The 20386-nt window shown below is 39.0% G+C and overlaps 1 protein-coding gene across 1 annotated transcript in view; it reads right to left on the bottom strand.

Annotated features, from left to right (window-relative positions):
* Window positions 1–3320: 3320 nt before the first annotated feature.
* Window positions 3321–20386, bottom strand: part of LOC6505482 (transcriptional activator protein Pur-beta) — a 505448-nt gene continuing 488382 nt past the window's right edge. The window contains exons 8-9 of the mRNA XM_014904427.3: window positions 5654–5759; window positions 3321–5598 (exon numbers count right to left, since the gene is read on the bottom strand). Coding sequence (XP_014759913.1) covers window positions 5443–5598; window positions 5654–5759 — 262 coding nt within the window. The 3' untranslated portion in view covers window positions 3321–5442. The remainder of the gene's footprint in view (window positions 5599–5653; window positions 5760–20386) is intronic.

Below are 20386 nucleotides of genomic sequence, written 5' to 3' on the forward strand. Positions count from 1 at the left end.
AAAACAAACACTTTACTAATACAGACTTTATAAATAAAATCTTCACAGCAACTCAACGGAATTAAATAAAGAGGACTTGAAGTGTTCTTCACAGATGGATCGGTAACGAACCAAAGCACTAGCGTCGCATTGCTGCACTGGAAATCCTGTTGTCGTTTTCTTTAAAACTGACTATTGCATAAACAAAGGAATAGCCTATACTACAGACAGCAAAAATAGTGCAATTGCATTAAACAAGCCTTGGCATGTCAACTACTTGGTGTATAAAATCAAAAAGAAGATCATAAGAGAACCTCGGCTTACTCCAGTTGAGATACATTATATTCCGAGTCACTGCAATATACAAGGAAACGACTTCGTGGACCAGGCAGCTGGTGAAAGAAAAGTCAAAGAGAGGATTCACATCCACCTTGGGTAATATATGACCTATCACACTAGCCAACACTGTTCAGATCCCGTCCAGACGCACCCAGCCGACACACTCCGTCATCGTCGTCTTCATCCTCGTTGTCACTGCATCTGGGCGATGGCATCTCGGTAGCCATTTCGCTGGTGAAAGAAAAGTTCAAGAGCGGCTTCACATCCACCTTGGGTAATATATGACCTATCACACTCACACTCACTGTGCAGATCCCGGCCTGCAATCTGCAGCAGATCCCGGCCAGGTGTCTGCAAGACTTCTCCTTCTTGCTGAGCGGAGGAGCTTCTTCTTTGGCTTGGAATCACAACTGCGATGAGAAACCACCTTCACCGGCTCCGTCTGAGGCTGGATGAGCAACTCTGACTGCTCACCTGCCATGAGGACCTTACCATTATTAGGGCCTCCGCCTCCACACACAATCCAACCGAGCCGAGTTTTTTGGATTGAAACCAGGAGATAGATGAATTCGCCCCGCACAAAGCTGCTCGTAAAATAATCCAGCTCCAATTAGCAAATCAACTGGCTGAGGCTGGTGAAAATGAGGATCCGCTAGCTTTACATTGGCGGAAATTTTCCAAGAGCTGACGTCCAATGCAAAATTGGGCTGAAGGTCAGTGATGTTGAAGGCTACGATCGCAGCTAATTGCGCCGAGTAGTCAAAGCATTGGGATTGGAAGCTGACTTGTACAGAAAACCCATCTGTAGAGAACCCTGCGTCACCTATACCGGATACAGACATCGGAGACCTTATCTTTCGCAGCTGCAGCTGTTTCGCCAGCCTTGAAGTGACTAGATGCACCTGCGAGCCAGAATCGAGCAGCGCTCGGCAGGGCAGTAGAACTCCGGAGCAGTTCCTAGCTAAAATATTGGCAGTGGCTAGCAGCCCCACATCGTTAGCGACGAGAAAATTGATGGCGGCGGACGCTGAACGAGAAACAGCGTCGCTAGATGCGGAAACCTCGGGATATGGGTGTTGGCCTTGAGCTGGCGAATCGCCACAAAAATGCAGCAGGCTATGATGCCTGCGCCCACACGCACGGCAGCTTTACGCATTGCAATGCCGAGATAGGTGACCAACACTAAGGCACTTACGGCATAAATTCAGTCGCCAACTTCGCCTAATCGATCCTCTGGCGACAAGCTTAAAAACCTTGGGCAGGAGTTTATTATGTAAGAATAGCCATCACAAATCATGGATGCGAAAGAATTTGCAATCACAAATGGAGAATTAACTGGATGAAAGGGTCTACGCCGTCCTACCACAAGGTTTAGTGAATATGATGTCGTCGGCAAAACCATGCTCTCAAAAGTCCAGCGTTTGTGCTCAAAGAAACTGGGTATGGACTCCTACAATGGAATGGAATACAAAAAATCCGAGTCAGCTTGCTTTTCCTTCCACTTAGACTGCGTGGCATCATCAACTTACTGCAATAGCACTTGAATTATGATGCAGATAGCAATCTGCTTCGTTGTGCCCATGCTTGCAAGGGCTCGCATATGCAAATTAAATTTGTCCGAAAGCTCGCGAAGCCTCGTCGCCGATGCGGCCCTCGTCTACGGCCCTCAGATGCATTATCTCATTAACATGAGCTTGAAAAATAAACCGGCGATTACTAAACCTTTTGTTTAGCAGCTCCAAAGTGATGTCATAATTTTTGTCCGTGAGCTCCAACGATCGAACAGTCTCCAAGGCAGATTCACGAAGGGAGGACCGCAACCGCTGAAGATCAGTGTCGAACTCGCCGGCAACAACCTGGAGCGCCGCATAATCTCCTGGTCCAGGATAAATCGTGCCTTCCTCGCCTAGAAGTTAATGCACAGATCGCTCCTGAGTACTGCAACATCCAGTTTGTGTTCCTTACTCCTTGTGTGTGTTTTTGAAATCCGCGACGATGCCTTCCAATTCGCTAAGCCGCACATTTATTATCGCCTCCGGAAATGTCTCCACTGCTTTCAAGGAGGACAGCAATCCTTGAAGGTCCTCAAAAAGGACACTTTGGTTCAGGAATACTTTCCCTCCAGGAGAGGCACATTTGAAAAACGGAATCATTTTCGCAAAAAAAAATTTAGTTTAGTTCGTTTATTTATTGTCAGCTTACGACCCACTGTGCCACTTCTATATAACAGGGTAATAAATGTTTGAGCGATTGTAGCACTCTGCAAACAGCGTATGTATGTATGTCAACAGATGGTAATATTGCGCGCACAAATCAAAAACCAAATAATGATTTTTTTAATGATTTAATTTGTTTATTTGTTTATGTTTATATATTTTAAGCCGCGCAGCTCAAATTTTCCTAAGCACAATCACGTCGGGGTTCATTAATGTTCAGTTACCGAGCGTTTTCGGGAGCTTTATTTAATGTTTCAAATCTAGGCTTCAATAAAAAACAAGCACCTTTAGAGCGCATGACGGCAGATGCAGGTGGCTGATCGAATGCTCGAGAGCGAGCGACGCGAATAGAGACATAAAAAAAGAAAATATAAACAAATTCAATAAATTATTGACAGCCAAACTTTCCGGCGGCTGCTTGACCCGACATTCTCGATAAAACATTTACATATAATTAATCTTCACGAACTTCAGGTTGGCGATTTCCTTGCACAAAGGGGGGCCAATTAATCCCACGAGTTCATAAGTCGCAGTTACTTAAAACCCAAAAAAAATAAATAAATAAAAAGAGATTTTTAACAGGGTTTGTGTTTTTCCGGTGCTCACAAAAGACCAAAAAGCTCTAAACGGGATCATTGTATTTTAATTTATTTTAATATTAAATCATCAATCCTTAGCTACTTATTTTTTCTTCCTTAGAAGCTTGTGAGCCTCTGTTATTTAATGTTATTGTGTGTTAACCGCTGATGCCCAAAACACCAAAACGCCAAATTTAAAAACCACATGTCAGGTTTAATAAACTTTTAATAAAACATAATTTAAAACTTGCTTTAATTACATTAAATTCAACTTTATTTTGATATTAATTTCACAAAACTCTTAAAATATAAAATATTTAATGTTTTTGAACAACATTGAAGATAATTCTCTGCTTTATATGACTCTATCTTTTAGTTTTTTAAACTTACCAGGTAAATATAAGAACTGCGTGTATGTAGTCAGAGCAACCCCAACTAAAATGTAGGACTTTTTCGCATTTAGAGTTAATCTCACAAGCCAAAACATTTATTGACATTATTTTTTTTGTATATTTTAATGTTTTATCCAGTTTGAAATCCAAATTTGTTATGTTTTATTTTAATTCTTTTGTCTTTTCATTTAAGCTTATTAAAATAACATACAATTTGTATTTCTTAACATGTAATTAAAACTAATTTATTATGCTACATTACATGCAACCATAAATCTTTGGGACATTCAACTGGTATGTGTCTATTTAACGAATTTTTGTATGTTATAATTTGCTATGCATTTCATCGTACTTTGTAAGACTCATTAATCTAGGTGATCACATTGAAATTTGGTTTTAAAAACGCTTGTAAGAGTTATATACTTTTTAATATTCTTCATAAATCTAGAAGCTATAAATAGTAATTATGAAATCCGTGAAACATGTTGAAAAAACATTTGTTTAACATTTATGAATTTCTTAAAAGCTTTCTTATTTGTTCACTGTCTTTTGAACTTATTAGTGTTCTCCTAATTATTACACAAAAAAAATAAACAAGGTATAGATATAACATTGCAGTAAGGTGACAGTTTATATTAAACAATTTATATACGAGCCGATCCTTAAGAGTTCCAACCCCATATCTATAAAGGCTCTAAATTTGTATCATATCCGATTTTTCAGTTATATAGGAGCTTTAGGATGTAGTCGTCCGATTTATATACTGCGTGCAAAGAAAAGAAGTCTTCCAAACTTAGAAAATAGTTCGCGTAGAAACAGAATGACTGGCACACAAACTATCGGGCAGACTGTCGGATTCCTACTTTGGATGCCCTGCTGATCTTGATCAAGAATATATATTCTTGACATCTCCTTCACTACGTTGAACACTTTTAACAAAAAAAAAAAAGGAAAGCTAACTTCGGGCGGAGCCGAAGTTTTTATACCCTTGCAGTTGAGTCGCAGTCCGCTAGGTGGCGCCACGCATCTTATATTGTTAGATATATAGCGGATCGTATATAGTTGGCCGATCCTTATGAAATATGGCATATCGAATTATTTAGCCCAAAGAGGAATCCACTGAAACTCCCATCCCTCTAACTTGAAAAACAACTAAGTTATGGCATTTCCGATCAATCAGTTATATGGCAGCTAGAGGATATAGACGGCCGATCCTTACGAAATTTGGCAGATCGTATAAGTTTGCCCAAGTTAGAAAGCATAGAAAGTCCCATCCTTCTAACTTGAAAAACAACGAAGTTATGGAATTTCCGATCAATCAGTTATATGGAAGCTATAGGATATAGTCGACCGATCCCGGCCATTCCGACTTATATACTGCCTGCAAAGGAAAGAAGGGTGTGTGCAAAGTTTAAACTTGATAGCTTTAAAACTGAGAGACTAGTTTGCGTAGAAACGGACAGACGGACAGACGGACATGCTCATATCGACTCAGGAAGCGATCCTTTATAGGGTCGGAGATGTCTCCTTCACTGCGTTGCACACTTTTGACCAAAATTATAATATCCTCTGCAAGGATATAATTATAATATGCTCCTACAATACATTAATATCACCTACATTATAATTTGAAATTTCGTATAACAGGAAACGGAAAATAAAAATACATTCGGATTTGGTAATGATATTCATATGCACGTATAAATTCCTAAAAATTATTTTATTTCTACATTAGAATTATTGATTTTATAAAATCTTTATTTAAATGGCCAATGTGTATTTTCTCAAATACTACTATATAATATTTTATGGATATTTTATTAGGCTTTTTTTTGGGGTTTTAAATAATTATATACGCATTACAATTTAGCTGGTCATTTGCTAAATGATCTTGCTTAGACCTAGCTTTGTCTGATTCTATATTAATTCATTTATCATTTATTTAAGACTATTTGAGGTTGTCGGTAAATTAATATCGGCAGTATTAGAGTCGGACGATTTTTTCATTTTGTCACAATAATCGTTAAAAATATCTCGAAAGCGAATCCAGCACTTATCCGGTATAGTTATCGATGTTCGAAAATTATTTTTTACCTTAAACGTTAAAACGGAGCACAATATATTTGAATTAATAAATTAAGTTACTTACTTCACTTATTCTCATATAAACTCCTCGGTTATTTTGACCAATATCAAAATAAAAGTTTTTATTATCCACTTTCATATGCCGCTCTTCTGGTAGGTCCCCTTTGAATCTATTTAAGAAATATAATTATTATATATTAAATAAATATTTATTATATTATATATTATTATATTATATAATAAATATTTATATATTAAATATTATTAAGTTATCATAATGAATAAACGTATAACGTATGTAATTTGTATTTGTTAATGAATAAACGTATATGTAACAAAGTCATATACATGTGTTGCTCTCAGCACAGGCAACGGAAAATTAGTTAGCCTCAATGCCTGATGGCGTCACTATCGCAAGAAAAATGAACTATCATTCTCGTACATTCTCGTAGACGACTTCTGTTAATGTCAGCCGAATCGGACTCGTAGTTTTTTTTTGACTGCGTGTGGGATCAGTGTCCGCGGATTTTAGAAAAATGGAGAAAGAGCAATGTCGGTCTGTGATTCGATTCTTGTTTTTGGATGCTTGGATGCACTTCAGAACAGTGTTTGACGCTGTTTAAGGGCAATCCGAAGGAGTTTCTGCATAGTTTCGTGACCGTCGACGAAATATGGATCCACAGGTACACACCAGAGACCAGGGAACGGTCGAAACAGTGGACTTCATTCGGCGATCCTGCTCCGAAGAAGGCGAAGACTGTCCCATCGGCCGTGAAGGTGAAGGCTACCGTTTTTTGGGATTCACAAGGTATGATCTACATCCACTACCTGGTGAAGGGCGAAACGGTCACAGGGCCATACTATGCCGATAATTGGGCCGATTCACCGCCGATTTGCAGAAAATACGGCCCCATTTGGAGAAGAAAAAAGTGCTCTTCCATTATGACAAAGCACCATCTTACACTTCTCTCGCCATGGCCAAATTGTGTGACTTCTTTTTGTTTCCAAACTTGAAACTTGGACAGAAATTTTCGTTGAATGAGGCAGTCGTCGCCGCCACAGAGGCCAGAGGCAGACCTCGAGAAAACGAATTTTTCAGACGTTTTTTTCGTTTTTTTTTTGGAGGCTAAGTGTTTATCGGAGCAACCTCGTATTTTTCATTGCCTCTTGCAACACTTGCATAGCCTCTAAGTTTTTCGCGATAACGGTTGAGTTCGAGACTGTCTTTATTATGGAGAAGGTCATCTTTTATAAGATCAGATAATACATATGTTGTGGCTTTACTATAAAACAAGAAAGGAAAGCTAACTTCGGGAGGAGCCGAAGTTGATATACCCTTGCAGTTGAGTCGGAATCCGCTAGGTGGCGCCACGCATCTTATATTATTAGATATATAGCGGATCGTATATAGTCGGCCGATCCTTATGAAATTTGGCATATTGAATTATTTTGCCCAAAGAGTAATCTGTACCAAGTCCCATCTTTCTAACCTAAAAAACACCAAAGTTATGCTAATTCCGATCGTTCTATGACAGCTATAGAACGATAGCTATAGGATATAGTCGGCCGATACTTATGAAATTTTGTACATAAGATATATTCAAATATAACATGTGTGAAAAGTCCCAACCCACTAACTTAATAAACACCAAAGTTATGGCATTTCCGATCAATCAGTTATATGGCAGCTATAGGATATAGTCGACCGATCCCGGCCGTTCCGACTTATATACTACCTGCAAGGAAAAAAGGATGTGTGCAAAGTTTCAACTCAACTAAAACTGAGAGACTAGTTTGCGTAGAAACTAGACATCTGCATGAGTGGCAAAAAACCCACATTCAAATGCACAATGCTAAAAATGAGTTGAGTGAATTTGAGAGCAAAGCCAACATGATGTGAGAGGGTTGGATCTCTTACGCCTACTCATTTGCACAATCATTTGGTAGAAGGACACGAATTGAGTGAATTGAGAACATTGAAAACAGAGACGTTTCATTCAAATAATTCGAGTTGTAAATGTAAATAAAAGGAAATAAAAACAAATTAAATGCGAATGCAGCGAATTTATATCTAATTTAAATTGGAATGCAAAAACATTATTTTGTTAATATTTTCAAAGTTAGTGGCTATTTGACAAAGCTTCTCTGTTATCAAATTTCTTACGTTTGAAAAGGTCCGTTCCGAAGCCGCGCTGCTCGCTGGAATGCAAAATATTTTGCAGCTTGTTTTGTGCAATAGCGGAAAAAATTGCTTATTCAAATGCCACCAAGCTAAAGCATTAAAATCAGGAGTGTATGCAACCTTAATATTGGAATATCCAGAAATTTCTTGTTCCACCTTGTCCTGTATTGTCTCAAATTTGGGGACATCGAAATAATCGGCAAATTCATCATCTATTAACTGGGCTTCATTATTGTTGAGGTCAGAATTGTCTTGAAGAAATTGACTCATAATAATTTTGCAATCATTAATAATGGTCTCTTTCTAAGTTAGTGAGAGAATTAGTTTGTTAGTTGGGGAAAAAAGGAACAAAGCTATGTTATGGTATTTTGACAAATTTGGAGTGCCCCAATGATAAGAAACAACTCGAAGGATTCGGGTATACATGACATTGACATATTTCTCATTTCACTTTTCGTTTCGTTCATTTCCTGTCATTTCGTTTGACGTCTCAAATTACGAGAGGAACCTAAGCTTACATTCATACAATTTCATTTCATTTCAAACATTCCACTCACTCCATTCTATTCGATTCGAATGTACTCTATTAGACGGATGTTATGAATGTATTCATGCAGATGTCTAGTAAAAACCGACAGACAGACAGACAGATAGACGGACAGACGGACAGACAGACAGACGGACATGCTCATATCGACTCAGGAGGTGATCCTGATCAAGAATATATATACTTTATAGGGTCGGAGATATCTCCTTCACTGCGTTGCACACTTTTGACCAAAATTATAATACCCTCTGCAAGGGTATAAAAAGCGATGTTTTATAAGATACATAATTTCATACATATGTTTTGGCTTAACTATTGTTAGAAGGTCAATGTTAATGAAAGTACATGCTCGGTCAACTACCTCTGTCAGTTAGGTAGCAGTTTATATTATTAGACATATATCGGATCGTATATATTTGGCCGATCCTTATGAGAATTTTACCATTAAATTAATTATTAAAGAAAACAATATAAAATTCAAAAGCATACATAAATCAACATCGTTGAGCTTAGGTGACTTAACAAAAGCTCTGAGTGCGCATGGATTCAAAATGTGCGCAAAAAAAAGCCAAAGCTAAGAATGTGAGCCAAAATCTATTTTTTGCTATTTTGCCGAAAACAAGAAAATTTTTTGGTGATTTCATTCGCTTCATTCGTAGCTCTACCGCCGAGAAAAAAAAACTTTCACAGTCTCTAAGTGTTTCGCGCTAATCTGAAGGCATTTTGGTGTTGGACTGCGTTCCTGGCAGAATGGTTTACTTCGCAGCGATAATTTGTTTCCAGCAGAAAATGTTTTATGTCAACAGCTGTCCATGTAACGGATAACCTAGAAGGGATAGACTGAGCGTTGCACGCATTTGTAATCGCAAGTGTAGTGGTGTTCGATGAGCTGCAGTCTTGGGGTGCTTTTAAAATCCGAAATTAGCGTTCGATATAAGTTTGCTATTCTGGTCAGAAAAGAAAAAGTTAAGATCAACACATCAAAAATAAGACAGTCAAGAGGCAGATGAAGAACCTAAAAGCCAGCAATCTTACACCTCCAGGTCGTGTTGGGGCATTTCTGGCGCACCCTATTTTAGCCTATACTTCCTTCTATCACATTTGCTTGGCCCCTTTTTTTTTTACAAGCTTCTAAAAAAAGGGGACTTCTCGATCAGCATGGAGAACAGGGTTAATTACACAGTGTTACAAAAATGACAAAAGTGAATGAACTTTTGAAGTGACATAGTAGGAATTGTTCATGGGGTCGAGTATATCACAAAACCATTTTTGAAATATTTCTAACACCCTCAAAATCTTGATTTATGGTTAAAAAACCGTTTTTTCGGGACTTGTTTGAGCTTAAAAATTCCTGAACGCGTTTTTTTCAACCGATTTCAAAATTTTTGGTGTTTTTTAATAGTGAAATGTTGTAGCTTTTAAAAAAAATATACATCTTCGATTTTGTTAAACAAAAAGAACAAAAATTGTACATCTGAAACTGAAGTTTTCGACTTTTGTTCGTGTTTTTCGGATTTTGATGCCAGTTTTTCGGTACATCTTACAAAAATTCTGTCATTTTTGCCACATATCAAGGTTGTCTTATTAATTCTGAATAAAATGAGACAAATTTCATCAAAAAATAATGAAAATTGGTAAAGTTATATCGCTTTTCCCAAAAAAAGTCAATTTTTGAAATCGGATGAAAAAAACACGTTCAGGAATTTTTAACCGCAAACAAGTCCCGAAAAACAGTTTTTTAACCATAAATCAAGTTTTTGAGGGTGTTAGAAATATTTCAAAAATGGTTTTGGGATATACTCGACCCAATGAACAATTCCTACTATGTCACTTCAAAAGTTCAGAATCACTGTTACTCTGTGTTATTTATAAAATTATTTATCATTATAAAATACGGTTTATTTATAATAAAAATACAAACTTGATTGGGAATAGCAAGTCGATAGTGTTTATCAATAGTAGATAGAAAATGGTGGAACTGCGATTTTAAATATTATTTATATTTAAATTAAAATTTAATTTCGATCATGTTTACTTTGAATTCTTATATTATCTTCTTGAGCTTTAGTTGTTAAATATTATTATTTTTTTCAATCAAATGGTATTAAGATAAGGGAGTCTGCTGCTTAAAGAAGTTTCATTGTTGTGCTAAGACACACCAAAAACTGTATTTAGCGTTATAATCTCTCACCTGCTGATCCACCTATGAAAGCGCTTCACCAACTGTAAACTTAGCTTCAAGAAGCGAGCACAAAAATAAATCGTATTGTTATCTTGCTTCTCATTACAATATGCACTCGCCGTTTAAATTATTTTGACTAGCTTTTCTTCTACCGATTCTTTTTATACCCTTGCAGAGGGTATTATAATTTTGGTCAAAAGTGTGCAACGCAGTGAAGGAGACATCTCCGACCCTATAAAGTATATATATTCTTGATCAGGATCACCTCCTGAGTCGATATGAGCATGTCCGTCTGTCCGTCTGTCCGTCTGTCTGTTTCTACGCAAACTAGTCTCTCAGTTTTAAAGCTATCGAGTTGAAACTTTGCACACACCCTTCTTTCCTTTGCAGGCAGTATATAAGTCGGAACGGCCGGGATCGGCCGTCTATATCCTATAGCTGTCATATAACTGATTGATCGGAAATGCTATAACTTCGTTGTTTTTCAAGTTAGAAGGATGGGAGTTTCAATGGATTCCTCTTTTGGCAAAAAAATTCGATTTTCCAAGTTTCATAAGGATCGGCCAACTATATACGATCCGCTATATATCTAATAATATAAGATGGGTGGCGCCACCTAGCGGACTGCGACTCAACTGCAAGGGTATATAAACTTCGGCTCCGCCCGAAGTTAGCTTTCCTTTCTTGTTTACGCTATTATAGGTTAATTTTCTTGTTGACCAATTTTCATGTTAAGCTCTTCTCTAAGTGATACTGTGATACTTACATGATCTTATAATGTAATTTCATCTTGTTATTCTTCTTAAGAGCCCTTTCATGACCTTGCAAGTAATTTATCTTTTAAATAATTCTTAAAAAATAAATGCACTTATTTTACAGAATTTGTAAATTTTTTTTTCCATTGGCGGTTAATTTCTCTTTGTATTCAAGTTAAATTCAGTTAATGTTTCATTGTTTCTTTTAAGCATATTTTTAATGTTTTTTATAATTATTTTTCTTGCCGCTCTGCGAGAAATTTGTTTATGAAATGTTTTGTTATGAAATTTTGCGAGAAATACTTTTTACGAAATGTTTTAATTACCTTCATACCTGGAAATAGTTCCAAATTTGGCACTCAAAGCACAGTGAGAAAATTTTTAATATGCTACTTATTAATTTTTTAATCTTGACTTTTACTGTTACATATTAATTACGTTTTGATTTTGTTTTTATTTAATTTTTATTTTCTTGACGCTGCCGACGACTCCTGATAAGCTGCGCTGACACTCCTAAATCCAACTTTTCCCTGAGTGTATTGAGGCAAGGGACCCAGCGCTTCGCGTGTGCAGTGATATATTTGGAGGTAAAATAATAACTTTATAAATTTTTCTTCCAAACATAGCCCTGCTCTTCTTCTTCATCTCTTACGGTGTTGCTTCTATTCTATTGCGCCTATTTCTCGCTCAATAGAGATTCTTGTCTCTATTTCTTTGCATTTTACTAACTCGCACTAACTGCTCTCTTTAATCTCCCCCTTTCATTTCCCTGGTACAGTGGTACAAGGTTCATCAATATTATTAATAAATTAATTATTGAAATTTTAATAATTTTTAATAAATTAATTCTTTAAAATCTTAATAATTATGGAATTTAAATTGGTCTGTGCATTGAAGTCTTGTAATAAGACAATCTCATCTTCCCAGCCTACCATCCATTGCTGGCTCTGTGAAAACGTTTTACACGCTAAGTGTGCCGGGTTCACGGCCTCAGTTTCGGATGCAATCTCGCGTAGGTCTGGTCTCCACTTTTGCTGTGACGGTTGTCGTGCTGTTCAGGACGAAATGAGATCGTTCATGAGGCAGACTAAAAGCGGTTTCAAGGAGTTGATTAGTGGTTTTCGAAAAATCAATGACCAACTCTGTGCGCTCGATACACAGTTTAGTAGTCTTCAACTACTAAACGAGTCTCCAAAGCGTAAAAAATCCTCGTTTAGTGATGTGCTTGTGGCGAATAATCTTCAGCTTGATCAGTCGACACCTATGCAGCCGCTTATATCTCTGGCCACCCCAAGGGCCGGACCTGAGAAAAATTCGGCTTCCGAATATCTCAGGATTAATGAGCAATTGTCCGATATGTCCTCTGTGGCATCGCATCAAGTGATCCCAGACTCAATAATTCAAACCGCTGTAACAGTCACCAAACAGGGCAATCAACCATCCGGACCCCCGTACGTACTGATGCCGCTGTACTAGTTGCGGCGGCACCAAAACCCTTGCAGGTGATCCCACCATCGTTTCCCGGCTTGCCCCTGATACTTCTGAGATTGATATCTCGGCTTACATCAAAGCCAAAGGTGGTGGACATTACAAAATTTAAATATTCATACACCCGGCAAACGTCATCTTTCAAAATACGTGTGCCCTTGCAGATGTTCAAGACGATTTGTTCCGCCAGCTTTTGGCCAGAGAATATTTTCGTCCAAGAACATCAGCCAAGTACGGTGAAAAAAAAAATAACCAAACCTGTGGACGTAAAACTCCCACTCCCACGGCCACTGACCAACCTTCCACTTCATCTTCCTCTGTTTTAAAAAACTAATGTCTTCTCTAACACTTACCTATCAGAATACAAGAGGGTTACGTAGTAAACTTCCCAAACTGTATTCTGATAGTTCTTTCTTTGCATCTCACATTATTGTATTTACATAAACTTGGTTAAAGCTGGAGATCTTAAGCTCCGAAGTTTTTCCTAGTAGGTACACCACTTTTAGATGTGATAGAACTCTGCGAAGAGGAGGAGGACTGTTAATCTCTGTAGACTCCAAACTCGCTTCTGAAGAGGTAAAATCACAAGAGTTTGGTGACATTGAATTCCTTTGCATCAAAATCACTTTGTCTGATCAATCTTTGTATGTTACCTGTTCTTACATACCACCTTCGTCCGAACCCCCAACATACTGGCAACATTTGTCCGCTATTCGTTTGGTTTTCGATCGTCTGTCTGATGGTGACCAGCTGATAGCTCTGGGTGACTTTAATATCCCAGAACTTATATGGTCAAATGTTGAAAATTCACCGTCTTTACAGCTTAATTCCCACCACGACTTCCCTGTGGGAATGTTTGACATGTCACTCGGGCAAATTAACCACGTTAGAAATTCTTTAGGTCGACTGCTGGACTTATGTTTCGTTTCTGATCCTGATGGAATTACTCTTTCCAGAACTTTGCTCCTTTCTGACCCTGAGGATCCATATCATCCCACTCTTGAGCTTTCAATTGAAAACAACTCCTTAATTGACCTTAAGTCTACACTTAAATCTCATAAATTTCGTTTCTTTCGTAAGGCTGACTTTATGAAATTAAATAAGTTAATTTCGGAATTTGATTTGTCTGATTTACTGGCATGCGATGATATAAACTTAGCATTTTTTTTTTAAATTTTATTTCACTGTAAACTCATTTTTTGACGTTTGTGTGCCGTGGAAATATCAGTCCGCTTCAACGAATCCGCCTTGGTATAAGAGGCATCTTAACAGCTTAAAGAATAGTATGAGTAGACTTTTGAATAAACATAGATTATCTGGCTGTACAGTTAGTTATTCTAGATACTTAGTAGCTCGGTCCAATTTCACCGTGCATAACGCAGAATGTTATAGGAGTTATATTCGCCGCTGCAGGATTCAGTTTACTCAGGATCCGAAGCAGTTTTATAACTTTGTAAACACTAAGCGTAAACATGTATCTTTTCCCCACTGCTTACGTTCGAGAACTCTTATGCGAACACTGATCAGGCAATGGCCGATCTCTTTGCACAGTTTTTTTAAACTACGTATTCACCTAGCAGCAGTTTAGCTCAGCCTTACACTTATAATATCCAACCAGCCAACCTTATATTTTGCCCATCTTTCGATCAAAGTGGTGTGTTATCGGATCTTCTTAAGGTTAAGCCCGTGTATTCGCCAGGCCCTGAAGGAGTACCAGGCTGTGTTCTGAAGTACTGCGCCGAGGCACTGTGCAAACCGCTTGTTAAACTCTTTAATCTATCGCTGGAAACTTCGATCTTTCCCCTTATGTGGAAGGAATCCTTCATTATTCCGCTGCATAAAAAAGGGAAAAAATCCGACGCTGCTAATTATAGAGGCATCTCTAAATTGTCAGCAATTCCAAAGCTTTTTGAAAAACTTATCACTCCACATTGCAACACCTATGTAGTTCAATAATAACTCCGTGCCAGCATGGCTTCATGAAGAGCCGCTCCACCACTACTAACTTATTGGAGCTAACATCTTTTATCACGGATGGCTTCCGGAATGGCTTACAAACAGACGTCATATACACTGATTTCAGTAAAGCATTTGACTCTGTTAACCATTCGCTTCTTATAATTAAACTCAGTCTTTTGGGATTCCCAACTGATCTTCTTATGTGGATTTCGTGCTACTTATCAGGGAGAACCCAACGTGTTTTCTTTAAAGATGTTACCTCGCGTTTAGTTCGCGCCACATCGGGGGTGCCCCAAGGAAGCCATCTTGGACCCCTACTTTTTACTCTGTTTATTAACGACTTGCCCCTTGCCTTAACTAATTCACTTGTACTTATGTACGCTGATGATGTTAAGCTATGCCTTCAGTATAAATTCACTAGCGCCCAGTCTAGACTTCAATCCGATTTGGATAAACTTCAAAATTGGTGTTTAGCAAATAACCTAAAGCTTAATGGATCGAAATGTAAACTTATGTCTTTTTACCGACCAGGCCATGTATTTTCTCTATGGGAACGCCTTAGAACGATTAAATCAGGTTAACGATCTAGGTGTCCTATTAGATTTGAAACTTAAATTTACCGACCATATATCTACCATGGTTAATAAAGCTATGGGTGTGTTTGGTTTTATTAAAAGATGGTCAAAGGAATTTAATGACCTGTACATAACGAAAACGTTACATACATCACTGGTCTGTCCGATTCTTGAGTATGGATCGTGTATCTGGAGTCCTTAATATGGAGTACACCAAGATCACATTGAATCTGTACAAAAAAACTTCCTTACTTTTGCTCTACTAACAATCTTAAATCGCTTATATTAACCGCCTTATCTGTGCAACACTTTTCCTCGTGATATCTTTCTCCTAATCCTCGCTTATCTATCTCGGATCTATTCCCGCGATTCGAGCTGTACGTCACGCGGCAGCGTCCCTCGGTCGGTTGGACGGGAGGTAGGCTGTACGTATGCAGTGGGAACCGCGCAAATTAGCTAAACACAATTTTTGAAAATTATCGAGATCGGACTGGAGTCTCAATATGCCCGCACTTAAGATTGAAAGACGATCTTATACTTATAAGCGAATCTTTGATAGGCAACATCGAATAACTTGTTGAAATTTTAAGTTATTGAGTTAAATTTTTCATTATTTTTTGTTTTGAGAGAAACCTTTAAAGTTAGTTATTAAAAATAAGATTTTATAAATTATAAATTTTTTTAAATTTGAATAATTTTCTTTAGAACATCGGTGTTTCATCGTTTTTAAAACTTCGAAAACATCGATGTCTCCAAACATCGATGCCATATAACTGAATGATCGGAATTGGCATAACTTTGCTGTTTTTTAAGTTAGATAAATGGGACTTGGTACAGATTCCATTTTTTTTTTTTTTTTTTTTTATTAAACTTTGCTTTTATTTATTGGATCTTCTCTTAATTTTGAGACTAACAATAAGTTTTCAAATCTTAACATTAACATTTAACTAACAGTAAACTAAGACTGCATTCTGGTTGCACGTTCCTCAAGACGGTCGCTGGGTGGGTAGGTCATTCCGACGAAGTCGTGATTGGTTACTCAACCTTGTTAGACCTCTCGCCAGGTGGTTAGGGTGCGACAATAGCTTGCTAAAGTACTTTTCCTTCTGTTCTGCGATCACATCTTTGACTGGAAGAATGTTTAAGTCGTTTTGTATGTATGTACGATGTATGTTTTCGTTGCGAACGTACCAAGGTGCCCCGGTGATTGTTCTCAAGATCTTCGACTGAGCTCGCTGGACTATGTCAATATTGCTATTGCTGGCATTCCCCCATAACTGGGAGCCGTACATCCATATAGGTTTAAGTACCGAGTTATACAGCAGGACTTTATATTCAAGGCAAAGGGGAGACCGAGCGTTGATAAGCCAATGAAGGCTGCTGGCTTTTAGCTTTAGGTGGGTTCTTTTAGCTTCTATGTGCCGACGCCATGTGAGTCTTCTATCGAGGTGTACTCCTAGATATGTTACCTCGTTTGCTTGCGGGAGTAGGGTGTTGTTTAGCGTAAGGGGCGGGCAGTTTTGCCTATTCAAGGTGAACGTAACGTGCTTGCATTTTTGTTCGTTTACTTTAATTCGCCAGTCTGATAGCCATTTTTCAACATCCACCAGATGAAGAGCTAGCTGCGCAGTTGCTTGCATCGGGCATTTTGAGCGGCTAAGAATAGCTGTATCATCAGCAAACGTAGATGTTGTTAATCGTGTGCTTGTCGGGATGTCTGCTGTGTAGAGAACATATAATGTTGGTCCGAGTACGCTTCCTTGAGGAACTCCAGCTCCAACAGTGAATTCGTCAGACATATCAGTGTTGCACCTCACAGCAAATTTTCTGTCGTAGAGGTAAGACTCTAAAAGCTTGTGGGTATTACAAGGGAGCATTGTCTTGATTTTGTACATTAGACCTTCTAGCCAGACTCTATCAAATGCTTGAGAGACATCTAGAAATATTGCGGTACAGTACTCGCGATTTTCGAATGCATTCCGAATTTCTGCTGTTATCCGGTTGACCTGCTCAATTGTACCGTGCTTTTCACGAAACCCAAACTGATGTGACGGGATTCCTTCCTGGATCCTTAGGTATGTGTTTATTCGAGTCAGAATGCATTTCTCAAAGAGTTTAGATAAGCATGAAAGTAGGCTTATAGGTCTATACGACGTGGGAATTGTGTGGCCTTTTCCCGGCTTTGCTATCATTATTATAATTGACTTTTTCCATCTCGCTGGAAAGTGGCCAAGTTTTGCGATGGCATTGAAAAGCTGGGTGATAGTGCAGACGGCGCAATATGGAAGCTCAATGATCATTTTGGGAGTTATGAGGTCGCAGCCTGGTGATTTTTTCGGATTTAGTTGGTTTTTGATGATATTAGCGATTTCGTTTGGGCGAAACTCGATTGGTTCATGTTGAAGCTGAGGCTCATATGGTAAAGTCGGCAGAGTAAAGGCACTAGTGGCCGGATTTGGTTGGAAGATATTTTTGAGGTGATTGGCAAACGTGCTGGCTCTGTCTGCATCGCTGCGCGCCCAGCCGCCTGTGGGATTTCTAATAGGCATCACTGTTTCTTTCGGTGAGCTTAGAGTTGGGTGAGCTCTCCATAGTGAGTGTTTTGTACTAGAAGTTGACAATTGCTCTATATAGCGGCGGTGGACATAAGCTTCTTCTTGCTGTAGGGCTTTAGTAAGTTGACGTGAGGCATGTCTAAAGCTTTGCTTAGTAGATGGCGATCTGTGGAATTGCCACTCGCGACGTGAACGCCGCTTTTCGAGGACGAGCTGTTCGATTTGTAGATTTGTCTTTTTATTGCTTTGTGTATATATAGTTTGCGATGTTGAGGCTCGAGCTGCAGAGACGAGTACAGACTCAAGTGAATTAACAAAGCTGTCTACGTTGGCTTCATCGTGGAGATGAGGACTTAGCTCAATGTGTGAGCTGATATATTTTCTGTACTTAACCCAATTGGTTTTCTGTGAGGTCAATTTTAATGGTTGTTCCAATGTTCCTGGATGTCGCAGTAGAATAAAAAGGACAGGCGAGTGATCAGATGAAAGATCCGATAGGCAATTGGCGCTTATCAGATTTTTAGGGATGTTTTTGGTAATCGCAAAGTCTATTAAATCTGGTAGTTTCCTTGGGTCTGCCGGCCAGTATGTTGGTGTGCCAGAAGAAACATAGTCGAGCTTGTTCTTGGCTTTGATAATTGCATTATAGAGCTGCTTCCCTTTTGGAGTCACGAGACGGGATCCCCAGTGTGTGTGCTTGGCATTGTAGTCTCCTGCTGCTATGAAGTGGTCTCCAAGTGTGTTGAAAAACTGCATAAACTCATCTTCAGCTATATTGAAGCGAGGGGGGCAGTATACGGCGGCTAGTGTAAGTTGGTTGCCAGTATTTAGTTGTATATTTATAGATGTGGCCTGTAGGTAGTTTTTAGCAAATTTGTTTTGATAATGGTGCTTTATGCGGCTTCTGATTAGAATTCCAGTCCCACCATGTGCTTTACCATCTGGATGATTTGTTCCGTAGAATGAATATCCTCGTAGTTGAAAATTGTATTTGTTTGTGAGGTGTGTTTCCGAAAGCAGCATTACATCGATGTGATTGTCGAGTAGGAATTGAGCTAACTCAAGTTTATGTTGCGAAACGCCGTTAGCGTTCCACGTAGATATCCGTAGGAAAGCCATTATTTGGATTGTTGTGAAACCAGCATTTGAATCAATAGATTTTGGTTTCGCATTAAATCTTGCATAGTTGTGCGCATAAACGACATAAATTCCGTCAGGCTTTGTTGTAGGCTGCATATCATAGCTTCAAAGTTGCTTTTTGGCTGCTCTGTTGGTTGATGTTGCTGAGCCGTGTTCGGTTCTTGATATGCTGATTGCAGAAATGAGCTTCTTGAGGCAGGTGTCGCCGGTCCTGATTTTAAGGCGCTTGCGTATGTCACATTTTTGTCAACGTTAATGGGTCCTAGTGAGGATCTGGCTGCAGTCGAGAAGAAGACTTCAGGGTTTGATCTGGACGCCGTGAACTGTCCATTTTGGGTGCGGGCAGCTATTCCTTTCTGGTGGATGCGACTTTTCAGCTCCTTATAGACTGGGCATCCTCTATAATTAGCAGTGTGATTGCCACCGCAGTTGCCGCACTTTTTCGAGTTGCTGTCATCTTTGCTCGCTGGGCAGTGTGCGGAGTCATGAAGCTCTCCGCAAACTACACACACCGGGCGCAGTTTACAGTATGACCTTGTATGGCCATATTCCTGGCAGTTCGCACATTGTACCGGGCCATTGCGTTTGTGCGGTTCCTCAACTGTAATTCTGCGGTGCAGCAGGTACTGAAGATTGTATATTGGGTGCACTTCGTATTTCTTCAGGAGCTTGGTTTCTGGTTCAAGCTCAACCTTAAAAGCCCGAAGTAGCGCCTTTTTTATCTCTGCAGGCGTTACTTCGGGCTCTATGCCCTTAAGAACGACTTGCAGGCCCTTGCTGCTTTTTAGCTGGTACGTGTAAAAGTTCTTTTTATTCTCGGTAAGATATTTTGATAATACTCTATAGTTATCTTCAGACTTCATTTGAACTTTTGTTTCTTGAATGTTGCCCTTTACAAGGGGTATTATGTGGAAGTTATCCTTACCAATAAGCTCAATAATTTTGTTGACAAGAACATTGGAACTTTTTTCGCGTATATAGATAGGCGGAGGTTTTGGCTTCCTTTTCCCAACTTCAGTGGATTCGACCGCCTCAACCTCATCGGCGTCTGCCAAGATTTTAAATCGGTTTGAGTTAATGGGCGTTTCTTTTGCTACTAGGCTAGCATTGCCACGGGTTATTTTGCGTTTGGAATTCAGGGGGCTCAGCTTCCTTTTGATTTGGATGTAGCGATCCATGCCAGTCTGCACAGCCGGCTTAATATAGTCATTGTTTTTGTTTTTGTTTTGGTTTTCGGGCAGCGCGGACGTATTACTATTTGCGCTGCTAGCTGATGACGTCGTTAAACGCGCTGTCGATACAGTTGCGGTTGTTGTTGTTGTTACTGTTGACGTTGTCAAAGAAATTGAGGTGCTAGTTACTGCACTCTTTGGCTGCAGAGACATCGATGGTATCGAGGGGGAGCAGGAACGCG

This window comes from Drosophila ananassae (assembly GCF_017639315.1).
Source record: "Drosophila ananassae strain 14024-0371.13 chromosome 4 unlocalized genomic scaffold, ASM1763931v2 tig00000054, whole genome shotgun sequence".
In the NCBI taxonomy this organism is placed as follows: Eukaryota; Metazoa; Arthropoda; class Insecta; order Diptera; family Drosophilidae; genus Drosophila; species Drosophila ananassae.